This window comes from Poecilia reticulata, chromosome 3 (genome assembly GCF_904066995.2).
Source record: "Poecilia reticulata chromosome 3, P_reticulata-male-v2, whole genome shotgun sequence".
Lineage (NCBI taxonomy): Eukaryota > Metazoa > Chordata > Actinopteri > Cyprinodontiformes > Poeciliidae > Poecilia > Poecilia reticulata.
The window spans coordinates 16,239,762-16,254,332 of record NC_088832.1 but is presented as its reverse complement, the minus strand read 5'-3'; the positions used below and the strand labels follow the sequence as shown (position 1 = coordinate 16,254,332).

General features: G+C 38.2%; 1 protein-coding gene across 1 annotated transcript in view; it reads right to left on the bottom strand.

The window, feature by feature from the left end:
- Positions 1 to 12,341, bottom strand: part of igdcc3 (immunoglobulin superfamily, DCC subclass, member 3) — a 64,755-nt gene extending 52,414 nt beyond the window's left edge. The window contains exons 1-2 of the mRNA XM_008405176.3: positions 11,537 to 12,341; positions 5,224 to 5,529 (exon numbers count right to left, since the gene is read on the bottom strand). Coding sequence (XP_008403398.1) covers positions 5,224 to 5,529; positions 11,537 to 11,603 — 373 coding nt within the window. The 5' untranslated portion in view covers positions 11,604 to 12,341. The remainder of the gene's footprint in view (positions 1 to 5,223; positions 5,530 to 11,536) is intronic.
- Positions 12,342 to 14,571: the final 2,230 nt, after the last annotated feature.

Here is a 14,571-nt window from a genome sequence, read left to right as displayed (position 1 = left end):
TAAAATTTAGTAGTCCAACACATTTTTAGAAAAAGTGGCAATGTGTAGTCTACTCAGTGAGTCCAAGTCTGCTTTTGTATCCTATTTTGTAAGTGGATATGACTAAAAAAAATCTCTAGAGGTGCATCCACAGGCATTACTGTGATCATATGCTCCAGTAACTTTAGCTGACTTCTTTCGATGTGGAGCAGAAGCAGCTCTACTCTTCGTTCCGCCAAGGGGATCAAACTCCTTAACTTAGCTTTAAGGCTGAGTCCATTTCTACAGTTGCAATCTGGGACTGCTTTCTTTTAGTCATAATCCATCTCCTTGCCATAGGTGAAGGTTGGAGGATACACAGAATGGTTTATTGAGAGCTTTGTCATTTAGCTTAGCAATTCCTTCACCATATCAGTGTCTACATAACTACAGACAAAGCGTTAATGTGTCCTATCCTTGTCACACTCCATCCTCCAATCACTTAAAACCAAGACAACAAGATATTGAAAAACAACAGGAAGGATAGTGAAAAACTGAAATGATTCAATTTAAATGAGCTGCAGAGTAGAAGGCAGAGTCCATGCTGGATATCAAGGATTAAACGTAGAAAGGACTTACTACAAGCAAATAAAGGACCATCCAAGGTCATATTTTCACTACCTCTCAATTTGCTTGCCTTTGCTTCCCTGTAATCTATTCTACAACACACCAATGATTAACAAAAAAAAACAATCGAGTTGGTCAAGATCCTGTGTGTCATTAATATCAGCCATCCATTCATTAGTTTGGGGTGGACTGGTGTAGACGGCACCTTCATTTACCAGTTTTCTATTGTGGCATTTCACAAAAAGAGATAAAAAAATCTTTGTGTATTCTGTGGCAGCATCTTTGGGACTTCTTCTACAGAAGAACTTTCATGCTCTGCCTCCTTGGCACAAAATAAAAAAAAATATTCATTAAAGAAAAACCCTTTTTCAATCCATCTGAGTCACAGACAGACAGATGGAGCACTGACTTCATCATGGCGGACCATTGTGAGTCAAAATCAGCACGCATACCAGACCTGTGCGAGGTACAGGGCAGCCATAAACCGTGTCCATATGTACTGAGATCCTGTGATGCTTACAGGAGAGGAATACCAATGAGAGGAATGATGAGAGAAAGGCAAATGAAACAAGGATGGTATTTTTAGCTGTGTAGAAAAAACAGAAACACTTCTGCTTAAAAAAATACACAACAAAAACAAAATATAGTGGGTATTACTTCATGCATGCCTGAGCATAATCCAAACCATGTGAGAATAAAGAAGAAAAACAAGTTATATTCAAGTAAACATCCATCCATTTTCAAATGTCAGTACTATATATCGTTAATTAATACGACAGGAGAGACAATTTGCTCCTTTGTGAGCAAAGGGGGTGATAAACAAGGGGTTGAAGAATATTAGATTGAGGGTGGACCTCAACAGGCTGAGAGAAAGAGAAAGATAAAAGGAGAAGGCAGGGATGTTGCTCCAGTAATCTTCGAGGCAGGATACTGTGAAAGCGGTCGGAGAGAGATAGATGGAGCTCACCACAAAACAAGCCCTGTCACGTAATCTGACATCAATGCCACACAAATCACTTTCACCATCTACTCATGATAAACCATCCACAGAGTTTTAAGAAGTCAGATGTGACATCTCTGAGTGCTATCAGGCCTGGAAGCACCCTATATTAAAAGGTACACCTTCGGGGAACTTAACCGACTCATATGTGATGCTTATTGGTCACTTATTTCAATCTCCATGGCTCGCAGGGTCTTTATTTATTCCATAAAAGCCACATTGATAAAAACCACCTTCGTTATCTCAATGCAATTTATCTAATTAAAAAAATGCTGACACTATGTGTTCTGTAAAATCTCTACGAGAAAATAAGATGTCTAGCTAAGTGGTGCTTTTCTACTGTTACGACAAGCTGTCATGGTGCGTTGCCTGGTGATGCAGTTTTTGCTATGGGGGAGGGAAGGGCAGCCCACTGTACAGGCCTTGTCATTCATGTGAATGATAAAGAGCTTCCTGAACCCGAGCTAAGGAGGAAGTAATAGAGGAAGTGGGGAAGACAGGGAGAGACACACAGCAAGAGCAACCCACCATAAAAGAGATAACCTTTGGATGGGAAAAAAAAAAAAGTTTCTCAGACCGACTACTGATTTATATGAGCAGCAGGGAGTCTGTCCAACACCAGCCACCAACAGCGAACCTCCACAAATGGTTGTCAAGCAAATGAAAAGTGAAATTTAAAGAGGGTGATGGTGTGAAGGGTCCGACGGAGGCTTTATTCACTGGGTGTGCTTTAAAGGGGCTTTGGTAAATTGCACCACACACCGCATCACAGCGATACAAGTCAGAGCTTTGTTCTGGGAGAAAGTAAAACACAGTAAATAGCCCTCCAAAAGACAAGACCAAATACATTAAAGCATGCTTGTCTTTCAGAAGAAACACTTGTCAAACATATTTCTTTTTTTAATTTTAAAATCAGGAAAGAAAAAAAGACACAAAGCTCATGCAACTTTCTGTAACGAGGACCTGCAATTTTACAATCTAGTACATTTGAGCATAATCAACTTGGTTACATAAATAAAAATCGGAACAGGTGCAAGTATAAAACACAGAGTGAGGAGCAGGTGAGCACCGAGGGGTGAGGAAAATTGTCATTTTTTTAAGCAAAGAGTCGAAGGAAAAAGACAATTAGCGACAACTCTTCAGCAAAGTTCTCGACTTATTTTGGATGATCTTTATAATTATGCTCCACAAGGCATCCAGAGTCAGCTATAAGAACTAACAGGGGCTTCTAAAGCATCACAACTTTGAGACAAAAGAGTGAATTATAGGAAGACGAATATAAAATTCTAGCTCGTGCTTGGTTAAACTATAACAGAATGATTTAGTCATTCTACACTTTGACAAAAGAAAGGGTATCACTTTCCAAAATATCACAGGTGAATAGTCAGAATGTGAGTTCCATTAATCCTTCAGCAAACAAACACCAAAGATTTTTGTCAAAGACAAAAATGAGAATAAGAAAAACAGAAGCTCACTATAAAAGGAGAAATCAACATGAATTCTGAGATGTTGCATCACATGTTGATTAAACATGTGCTGCAATTTCATGTTAAATTACAACACCATAAAATCATGTCTAATTATCACACCATTCAGAGCCACTGAAATAAAACTCAATCACCAGCTGAGGACTTTAATGGATAACTGCATCAGAAAATGTCTACTTTATCATCATGTTTTTTAGTCCATTTTTAGCAAAATTGGTGGAAACATATTTTGGTACCAGTAATAAGGATCCGTAAAAGACAAGTAACTTTTTTTTTTCTTTCACAATAAAAACAAAATTCAAACAAAAAGGTTCAAACTGTTAATTTGACTACAATTAATCAGTATTATGAAATTGTAATAAAAAAAAAAACATCACTCCTCGTACTATTCTTGATTAATAACATTGCTGCAAATTTGTATATCCCCTTTTGGGTATCAGATTACTCAGTTATCTTCTAAAACATTTAATTAGGTTAGAGTAAATTCTCTTTGAACAATCTCACTAAAATCCCGAGCCTTCCAATAAGCTAGTGTCTGTTCTTGCAGGTTTTGTAAGAGATTTTATAAACTCAAACATTGTTCTGCTTTATTTTTATGTAAGTATTTACTGCTGCAAAGAAAGATTAATTTGTTTTGAGATTTTCTTTTCATACAACTGAAGCAGGGGTTAATTTTACTTTACTTTAAAAAAAAAAAGCATAATCATTGCCTGTAACTTGCTGACGCACAAAGTGTACTGCATGTTTTCTACAACCAATTGATCTGACTCATGTTGCCTAATATATATTTTTTATATTTCTTTCTTTTTTTTTTAAAGACTTCAAAATTCATGTCTTAAAGGTTACACGTTGTTTGACAGGAACCAACCGTTGTGCTAAAGTGACTTTTCCCTCTCTGTTAGAGACGTCCATGCTAAACTCTGTCCCCCACAGAGCTGAAAAGCTACATTGGCCACAGTGGCGCAGCAGTATTCTGTCTACACATGGTGTAGGAATCAACAGGCTTCTGTGAGCTTTTATCCATTTCTGTCTCAGAGAACACAGCCTTAACTTGGCACAGTATGGAAGACTGCATTATCGCTTTAAGCTGCTGCGGATTGTGCATCCCTGATGCCTTTGATTTCAAGTGGGATGAGAACTTCATGCTGCGATATGGTAGACAAACCAGGAGGACTGAGCGTCAGATTGTCTTACAATGATCAGATAGAAATGAGGTAAAGACGAACCATGGCAACAAAAGCTTTGAACTTAATGAGGATATTGAATATTTTCTAATAAGGACTTTGGTTGTTAGGTTGGCGAAAATGCATCTTGATGCCTGTACCAGTGAGTGGGTTGCTAAGTTGCTACAGCTTATTTCACTCTTACAAAGCAGTCTGGAGAGCCTCAGCATGAGTTCTTGTTAATGCTTCAGTCAGAGGCTTAAATTTCCAAGCAACACCAGCCTCAGAAAGTTCATTAAACGCAGTGATTTATATTAACAATTACACAGCTAGACATATTAAAAACATTTACATGCACAGCAGTACTCAAGTTAACTGGGACAGGTCTAAAATGTGGCAGTACTTGAGACAATCTTCAAATTTACAGAAATCAACTTTGATTTATATGTAAACAATAATGGTCAACACAAACTTTTTTTTACTAGGAATACAGAAAATGCTGAAATTTAAAGAAAAGATTTGGATCAAAATTGAAAATGCAAAGTTGTTAAACGTAGCCTAGCACTTCCGGGTGTTCAGAAACTAATGCTTTCTGGAGGTGTGGACTGTGTTGAGTTTTTAAATTTTACCCGATTGCTAACATTTGCCTGTGACATGTAGCCTAATGCAAAAGTTCGAAGCCATGAAGCTAACGGGAAACTGCTTACGCTAAAAACAACAACCATCCTCCGGTCCCAACGAGGCTGCTGTTAATGTGCATTCAATATTTGGAAGCGTGATCAACGAACTGAACGACTTTGTTCACTTCCTCCACTTCCATTACTGAAACTAGGTCATCGTACACAACTTCTACTTCTACTTTTTAGCAGAACTGCACAGGAAGGCAATAACATGGCTAGGTTAAGCGGGTAACAGACATCTAGTTTGTTTCCACAAATGAACAAAATAGCCCACACAAACACACCCTGATATTGTCAAAGCTACTTACTGGCTGCCTGAATTCGGGCTTTACGGCTCACCACTCGCCCAAAAGAGTTCTGGGCCATGCACTCATAGTCGCCTTCATCAGACGAGCCGTCGGGCTTGGTCTTTTGGAAGTGGACAATCAAAAGTGAGCCATTGATGAAGGTGGTGTGATGGCGGTCCTGAGCTAGGAGCAGGCCATTGCGCCTCCACTGCGTGGTGATGGGTGGGATGCCGTCCACTTGACAGTGGAGCATCAGCGGCTGCTCCTGAACAGCAATGATGTCGCTGGGTTCTAGCTTGAAAGAGAGTTCAGCTCCCAAAACTGCACCTGAAGAGACATGCACACACAAAAACAAGTGTTATAAATTTACTTTAATACATGTAAAAATTCACAAAGAAACTGCAATAATTATTATTATTTTCCACAAACTAACAGTAACATAACTAGTATTTTTGCAACATATAATTTCAGTTTTACGCTTGTTTTTCTTGCAGTGTTTTTCTGGTTTACTAGAGTACTTTCCACTAGCATGATATCTTTCTACATGGAGTTTGCATGTTCTCCATGTGCATGTGTGGGACTGTTAGCTTAATTGCTCTTTCTAAATTGTCCTTATATTAGAGTGTGTGTTCATGGCTGTCGCTGAGATGGACTGACGTCTTGTCCATGGTGTACCCCGCCTTCTACCCAATGACCTCTGGAGATGAGCACTATCCCCCGTGACAGACAAGCAGGTGTAGATAATGGCTGGATAACATTTTGTCTGGCTGAGTTGGGGATGTCGCCTCTACTTGTTGCCGCCACTGAGCAACAGGACGCTTAACCTGAGTAGTGCTGTCATTTACCTTTGAAAATTAATTTTCTGAGTCAAAACAGTTTGAGATTAATTGTACCCCAAGTCTCAAGTTTGTCAACAAATTCAATACATTTTAATTGCGTTTGACAAAAGTTGACAAAATCATATTAAGATATATTGAGAGATGTTTATTGTTCTAAATGCTCACTTATATGTTTTTCCTTTAAAAGTTAGAATTTGCTAGATAAATTGTGCTAAAAGCTTGATTGTGATTTTTCTTTGAAAATCTTTATGCTATTTTTGCACACATCTAATCTTTATCACTCTGCGCCATGTTCCTGAACTCTCCCATTAACTTTTAACTGCACAAACATTAAGACTGCTCACTGCTAACACAAGGTGCTACTCTCACTGCAACTTCCCAGTCTTGTACATTTAATTGCAACGACGGTTTAAGTCTATAATAATATGAGGGACCTGATTTTGTGTATTTGTGGATGTAAACAGCATGGCATGCCTTAGTTCTGTAAAAACGCAGCTCAGTACGCCCTCTTGGCATCATATTTCAGCCGCTGATGGACTAAGCACCATCAGTCTCTGCCCCAGGCCCTGGAATCTGGTGGGACGGGCTACAGGAGGGCAGAGGAGGGGGGGGCAAGGCACCGGGGTCAAAATAGAGAACCTCCGGCCAGATCCACTAACATTCCAAAAGAAAAGTGCTTCCCCTCAGGAACAGGCAACCTTTTCACGGACACACCCCTCTGTGAAGAGCACATTTAAGAAATATTGCTAAGAGAGAGAAAAAAAAAGAAAAACTTCCCTCATGATTGCTTTGTGTCCTTTCTATACATGGTCCCTTCCCTCCCTCTTTTTTCCACTCAGAGAACACGGTAAGTAAAATGGCCATGAGGCTACAGAGACATCAGTGAGCATCAAGGGGGTGTTGTTAGAGAAGTATTTAACCCTTGGATGGCCTGATTCTGGCCTCGGAGGTCCAGAAAGCAAAGAAGGCTGTCAGCCAATTACAAACAGAAGCCGCACATGTGGCTAATTGTTTTATCCAAGCGAGGACTGTCACCGATGCAGAACACTTCCAGAAAAAATGTAATTCTTAGTGTTTCTTTGAAAGCAATAAATTAAAAGACCGACAGCAGATGACGTTACTGCAGCAAAAGGAAAAACAATGTTGCTGTTTAAGCATGCCACTCATTAGAAGCACATTAAAAGGCTTTTAATGATTTTGTTTTCAACTCAACTCCGAGTATATTCCATTAACGGGGAAAATGTGACTGCACTGTCTTTCCTGATGAATAAAGCATGTTGCCCGAGTGACCGGCTAATGCAAATATGAGCTCAGGGTGGCTTGAAGGTCACAAACAGCACTGGGAGAAAATGTCAGAGAAAATATTACTGAGCACAACAGCTAATTATAACCCAGATCCAATGAGATAAGGAAACAAAAAAGGTTACGGTCATCTGTGCATTATGCGCATCCTGGGAGATTTGATGTACAGCTGTAGAGATGCAAGTTTGAAGCTGTACAAATGTGGGTATTCTTGGTACATAAGGACAAATATATCAATACATATACAATACTTTTTATTAAATGCATGAATGTGAGATTTCCAGACAAAAACACACGAGAGAAAGATTGACTCAGTATGGCTCGGGGAGGAGCCTACCAACTACTACCGAGAAATAAGTGTTGAGATCTGACATATAGATTTAAAGCTACAGTCAGAGGGAAAAAAAGGCATGAATTTACAAGCATGTGAGGTTAGCAGGCAGGGAGCCAAGTCAAGAGATCAAGATACTCCACAGGTTTCTGACAGGCTGCAGTGTGAGGATATCTTACCACCTGATGATGCAAGCAACAATAAAGCTTTGAGATATTTATACCAAGTTTTGAATTTAGAGGTAAGACATATAGAATTTTGTTCATTCAAACCTCCTTTAATTTGAAATCTCTTTTAAGGTTTGAGGGTTTTCCAAAAAAACTGAAAAGTCTCCATGTATTTATCTGTTAAAGTAAAAATATGAAATGAAAGCAGCATACGGATTGGAAATTGAACTTTGAATATCTTGCTTTGTTTTCTTCTTTACCACTTTGAAAAATAAACCTCCAGCAACAGCAACATTTTTATAAAATTACACTAAAACTAAATGCGGACGGAAAGGGGTTAGAATTAATTAAATCAATCAGGATGCTAAAAATCTATTTTCGCTCTTTACATCTGTTTAGGCAGAATAGTCTTGCATAATTTGGGTTTTGGAGACCAGGTGTTTGGAGGAGCAACAAAATTAGAAATAATGTTCAAAACAATGCAGGTTTTGTGTAGTTTTCTAATTAATTTACTCATTAAGACTCTGTCATTCTGTGTCTTTGATTGGTTCACCCATTTGAGAACAAATACTACATACAAAGTGATTACAGCTTTTTTTGTCAAAAAATTTAGTTGTTATTTTTTGGAGGAATTTCATTTTGTTTCTTTTATTTGTGAATTTTGATCTATGAACTGCTCTTAATTGCAATAAAGAAGAGACACAGAATTATTGCTGCTATTAAAATAAGAAAAATGTCACCTCTACATCTTTGGACTGATGTGTGTTAAATCAACATTTCTTTCAGCTTGTTCAGTAGGACTTCTGTTTTAGGTTCAAGTTCATGAATCAAACCACAAATAACATTCAGGTTTAAAGAAGCTAATAAAATGAGCCACATAGCAACTCAATTTCTTTTATACAAAGTCAATCCTTTCTGGCTAAAGGGCTGTGTTTATCCTTTTTCTGCAGGGGAGCTATACATGTTATATTGATACTTACATTCTCACTATTGGCTCCCGCTTGATAAATAATTAATCAATGCTCTGGTGTTCTTCCCATCTTAAACCACATGTGCTCTTTAAATTGTTCACACTATGGCTCTGTTATTCTGGTAGATATTCAGAGATGATTGTTCCGAAGATAATTTAATATCATAACGCAACGTGGGGGTGCGGAGGAATAAAGTTAATGATCTGGAGATAAAGTAGGCCAGCTGCTTCGCTGTTTACTTCCCAACCATTTATGCTCTGTAGAGTCAGTTATATAACAGCAAGAAATCTTATCAACTAAACTGTATGCCCCAGTCACAGCTTTTAGATGACTCCAATTTTCAAGCAGTTAAGGTCACTTGAGGTTACTTTAGATTTAGATGACTTTGAAATAAAAAAAATAAAAAATTGATAATTTTGGTTCCAAACAAATACAGAAAAAAACTTATTCTTGCTTTCATCTCCAGTTGTCTAGATTATTTTAATGCTCTTAGTATCTATTTTAAGGTTGAACTAGGAAGACAGAGCATTTTAACCTGTTTGTAACTGTGTTGCCTTTTTTTTTACTCTTACCAAGAGTATATATGTTTTTTTTTCCTTTTGAAGGTTTCATACAAGTTTGTACAACTATTTAACATACATTGTGGTATTTTTGTGGCGCTGTGGTTGACTAATTAATGTTCGTTTTCATGTATGTGGGGTTTTTTTCTGCACAGTACTTTAAGCTGCATGCGTTTGTATGAAAGGTCCTTCATAACTAAAGAATCACATACTGGCATGATAAATTTGCATTCATGGCACTTGAAATATATTGTCCGACCAAATAACACTTTCAAGAAATGTGACACACATGAAAATAGCAATGACAGTGATGATTTGATCTCCTGTAGGCCAGATGATGGTTTCTCTGCTTTTCCTTTTTTTTATATATACAATTCTGTTACATTGAATCATTTCACAGAAAAAACAATGCTTTCTGGCTAATTAACAATGCTGTTGTCAGTGGATTATTTAATGGCGCATTCCTAAAATGTGACTCTGATTAGGGCTACACAATGTATTGAATCCCAGTCATCGTAGCTACCATCAGTGTTTGCAGTATTACAAGTGCATAACAGTACTCTCAGGCAGAATTGATGGACACGTTTTTAGTATAGGTCATTCATGTCTTGCATGCAGATAACAGATTTGGACATTTGCATGGGCTCTCACTCCCTTAGCAGAGTCAGTCACTTGAACAATAGTCAACTAAAAGTTGCAGGAGTAAAGATTATAAATACTTGAGACTTAGACTTGGAAAACATGGGAACACCTTTAGCATGGAGAATAATTGATACACTGGGATGTCAGAAAACAATGAAAAGTGAAGAGTAAATAGCATAATTATTATCTTAACTAAACAATATTAATACAGTTGAATCTTCTAATATTGTCCAACCTTAATTTCAGGATTTAATGTGCTTTTAGGAACATGGAAGGAAGATGAAGCAATTATGAGGTTTGGTGAGAGTCATGAGAAATTATTACAATAGCAATTTCTAAAACACTTCCATAAGTAAGCAGTCACTGACTGGAACTTCTCATCATGAGATCATTTTAGTGATTTTCTGCCTTTTTGTTCCGACTTTTTATCCCAAGCAGATGGAAGGGAGATATAAATGATAATGCTTCTTTCTCCCTTATCAACACTGCTTAAAATGCCATAAAACCTCCTTTATCTCAGCCTAATCTACTCTCTGAGGCAGACGAGCACTTGAAAGAGCTTCATTTCTTCAATGCGCCGAGCAGATTGGAGCTGCATCCATCACAGAGCTGAGTGTGTGTTTCTGACAGTTTTTGTTCCCAGTCCTCCGAGCGAGCGAACATGTTATGAACCAGTAGCCTCTATGATTCCAGAGGGGCCCTTTGTGGGTCCCTGTGTGGTATGCTTTGCAAATACTCAATACACTCTCCAGCCTTTTGAATTAGGGGCCCCCACATAGAGAGAGAAAGTGACTGTCATAGCGAACAAAGGGATGGAGGAGAAAATTTGAAAGGGAGTAGAGAGACAGCCTTGACATTTAATCTGTACAAATATTCTCCCCAGCAGGCAATAACCACAGTCTTTTAATCTATTCTCTGAGCAATAACCACTGTCATTTCACCCAGCCACGGGGTGGTGTGCTCTAATGACTGACCGGTCAATAAATCCATCTACTTTTGAAGTCCCCCGATATGAAACAAAACCCTACTCAGAAATCACAACTTTGAAGTTTTAGGAGAGACAAATGTGCCATAAATGATATTTCTGGTTGCACTGATTTTGGAGACGCGGCAGCTAAGGCACAAATAAATACAAGCACATGTTCGAAACTCAAGCATGCATCAGTCAGTTTTTCCACCAAAACAAGGAGCTGAATGCATTAATAGTCTCAATTAGAATTAGCTCAAATAAATTACACATAAGAAGTTATGCAAAATTCAGAAATCAGTCCCCCCCGCCCCCCCGTCCCCCAACAAAAAAAACAACAACAAACAAACAATAACGCAAATCAGGCTTCAGCTCCGAGCTTCACACGGAAATTTGCAGATTGTGTACAACCGGACAGCTGTCAAGTTTAGGGTTGCGCTGCGTGCAAAACACGCTTATTACAGTTTCCAGCGTGCATTACGCTGGTAGCAAAAGAAGATCACATCCGACCAAAACACCCTGTTCCAATGCGGTGTGTGTGTGTGTGTGGCTTACCGATTAAAGCATTTAGAAGGATTCCCAAACAGCACGAAACAAGACATTGGCGCCGTGTGGATGCCATTTAAACACAGAAAATACTCCCGCACTCCTGAAAATATACAGCGTTGAATGGTGGCGAAGCAGCGGGTTTTAAAAAACACAAACAAAATTAAAATGCAAATCAAACATCCAGCCTCAGCTACGACATATTCCAATCAACCAATCTGCTGCTCAGTCGCTCACTGGGATCCAAGACGCTCTCGCCATTTTAAGCATCTATGAAGAGTCTGTCAGCATCCCACAGCCTGTTTCCTCCTCACACACTCTGCTGTATCCTGCACGCTGCCTCTGTGCTGGCTGTGTGTGTGTGTGTGTTTTTTTTCTTTCTGCTTGCTCTGTCGCTCTCCCTCTCTCTCTCTTTCTTTCTCGCTCTCTCTCTCTCTCTCTGATACATACACACACTGAATCTGGATCTGCTCTCGGAACAAAAGAGCCGACTGCTGAATGTTTCGCTCTCAACGCTTGAGAAATCTGCAGAAACAGCGTGATTTTTTTTCATCTCGGAGAGAGCCCACTGCGAATAAAGGGCCTGTGTTACTGCTGCGGGGTCGTATTTATAGAGGCAAACGGTAGAAATAATGAAGATGAGCATGTTAAAAAAAAAAAATTGATCAAAGAGACATTACTGTCCACATACACATCCTTGCTTCAGACAGCACAAAATGTAAACCAACAGACTCTAAGATTGTTTATTTATTGAAATAAATTCATAATAAATAAATATTATTTATTAAATAAATACAAAAATAAATAAATAGCATTTATTTGTAAAATATGTTCAGCTTCGACCTAAAGTGTGCAGACATAAAATGAGATGTATCAGGCGCTTGTATATTGTATTTAAAGCTGATGGTTCAGCACATGTGAACCTGACATGATAAATAGACCGGGAAGACCTCTGGCACTCCGCTGGAACAAAGCAGAGGTCGTTCAGCTGCACTCTACTACCACCTACTGGAGAGATGACGCATCTCAGGTCTCAATTGGAAAGGGCAACGGCTTCATGTTATGTAATATACAAGAAGCATCACACACTAACGTATAGCCTTCAGTGTTCACGTCATGCAGTCACATCTCGTCCATCTGCTGCAACTCTATTTAATCTTTCATCGCCATGGTTTACATCTGATATATTTACGTCTATGTCTCGCCCAGCTGCTTTGCTAATGTTTTCTGTGGCACGGATGACTTTCTTTAGGTTAAATGTTGTCCTATGTTTTAGACAGACTGCAGAAACAACAGTGAAAAGAAAACTAATAAAAGAAAACCACACCTAAATCTGACTTATCAAAATGTCGTTAGATTTAAAAATTAGTCATGCAGGAGTAAACAGTTTTCACCACCAAAAGTTCATGTGATGACATGGTTTTGTTGTTAGATCGACGTTTCTGCAATTTACTGAAACGCAACTGAAACGTGTCATTCGTTTCAAAGACTTTTTCAGAAAATGCATCTAATTTAAGTAAAAAAAACAAAAAACAACCAAAATTTACTGTGCTGGTTTTTCTTTTTAATGTTCTGTAGATCACTTCAATATGTTGAATATCAACTTTTGAATGATACCCTAACTTATGTTCGCCTTATTTTGTGCTTGGTGTCGATCACTAAGTTTGTCACGTGTTTTCACTTATCCAATATTTCAATGTTATAATCTTAAAGGCATTTTATTTTTGGTTTTGACTTCTGAAAGCGTTGTATCCCGCCTATAGTAAACAGATTATGTGTAAATTGTGCTTAGACTGCTTGTGTAAAACATTTTAATCCTACTCTTTATTCATGGCAGCATCATTGGGTAATTATTTTGTGTAGGTTAGCTTTCCTAAAACAAACCTGGAAAATTGATCATTTGGATTGAAAATTCCTAGCCATATATCTACCCTACTTTTATTGCGACATTTTTATTCTTATTAGATTGAAAGAGTTATTTCAGACAGACGTTTTCCAAAGCTTTACCTATGCCAGCCCAGGCTAAAATGAAGTTGGCTGTCAGGGTGAAGATGAGAATGCCTTTTTATTATGAGGTAAGCTCTTTCAATTCTAAACTTATATTAAAAACCTATGAGATATTTACAGAAGATCTCTGTATGAGCTGTTCTGTAGATGAAAGACTAAAAACCTTACCCAAGAAAAATTTCCTAGCCAGTCTTTATGTCTTTGCTTTAATGGCAAGGTCACCTTGACCTATAAAACGTGACATTTTCTATGTTTTTTCTCCACCTTAATGAACTACAAACAGTTATTTGATGACCCACCAGAGGAGCCCCTCCAGAATGAACCATCTAACCCTATGTGAAATAATTAAGAAGGGACCCACCTCAATTACAAGACAGTGTTGCTTACACACAGATAATTAGTTTTACCAGTGATGCCTTAGGGTATCTACCGTTTCACTTTGCAGGGGGTCTTTTATGCATAATGAGTCATTTACATGTGGTGTTCATCAATAATTTAAACTGATTTAAAAGGAAGTGCCTTTCATTTCTATTTTTGCCTTCTTTGTACCTTTACTTGTGTTCCTATACTAATTGCAGTTAAAAACTACAGAGTAACAGCAGGATGTCACATGCTTTTTGCAAACATATTATTATTCCGGAGGTTAGGGATTTGTGGCTTCCATTAAGGTGTTTTTTTTTTCTTATCAGCTATAACCAGCAGCTGGGATTTGCATATTAACACACGATGGACATCATAGTGTTCGTTTGTTAAGCTGGTGACCGAGTCCATTAAGAAATGAACACAGATCAAAATGTACACAGTGGTTTTTAAGCAGTGATGTGTAAACCCTAAGGTCTTCTGAACTTTTTGTGATGCTACAGGACATTTAGAATGTGCTGAGAATGTAAATGGTTTCTTTTTCTGGAAGAATGATTGTTAACAGAGACAACAATTTAAAAGATTGAATGACAAACCTAATTATTTTTCATAATTTTACAGTTTAGATGCCTATTCTGCCCATTCTTCTAGAGCAGGAATCCTCAAATCCAAGCCTG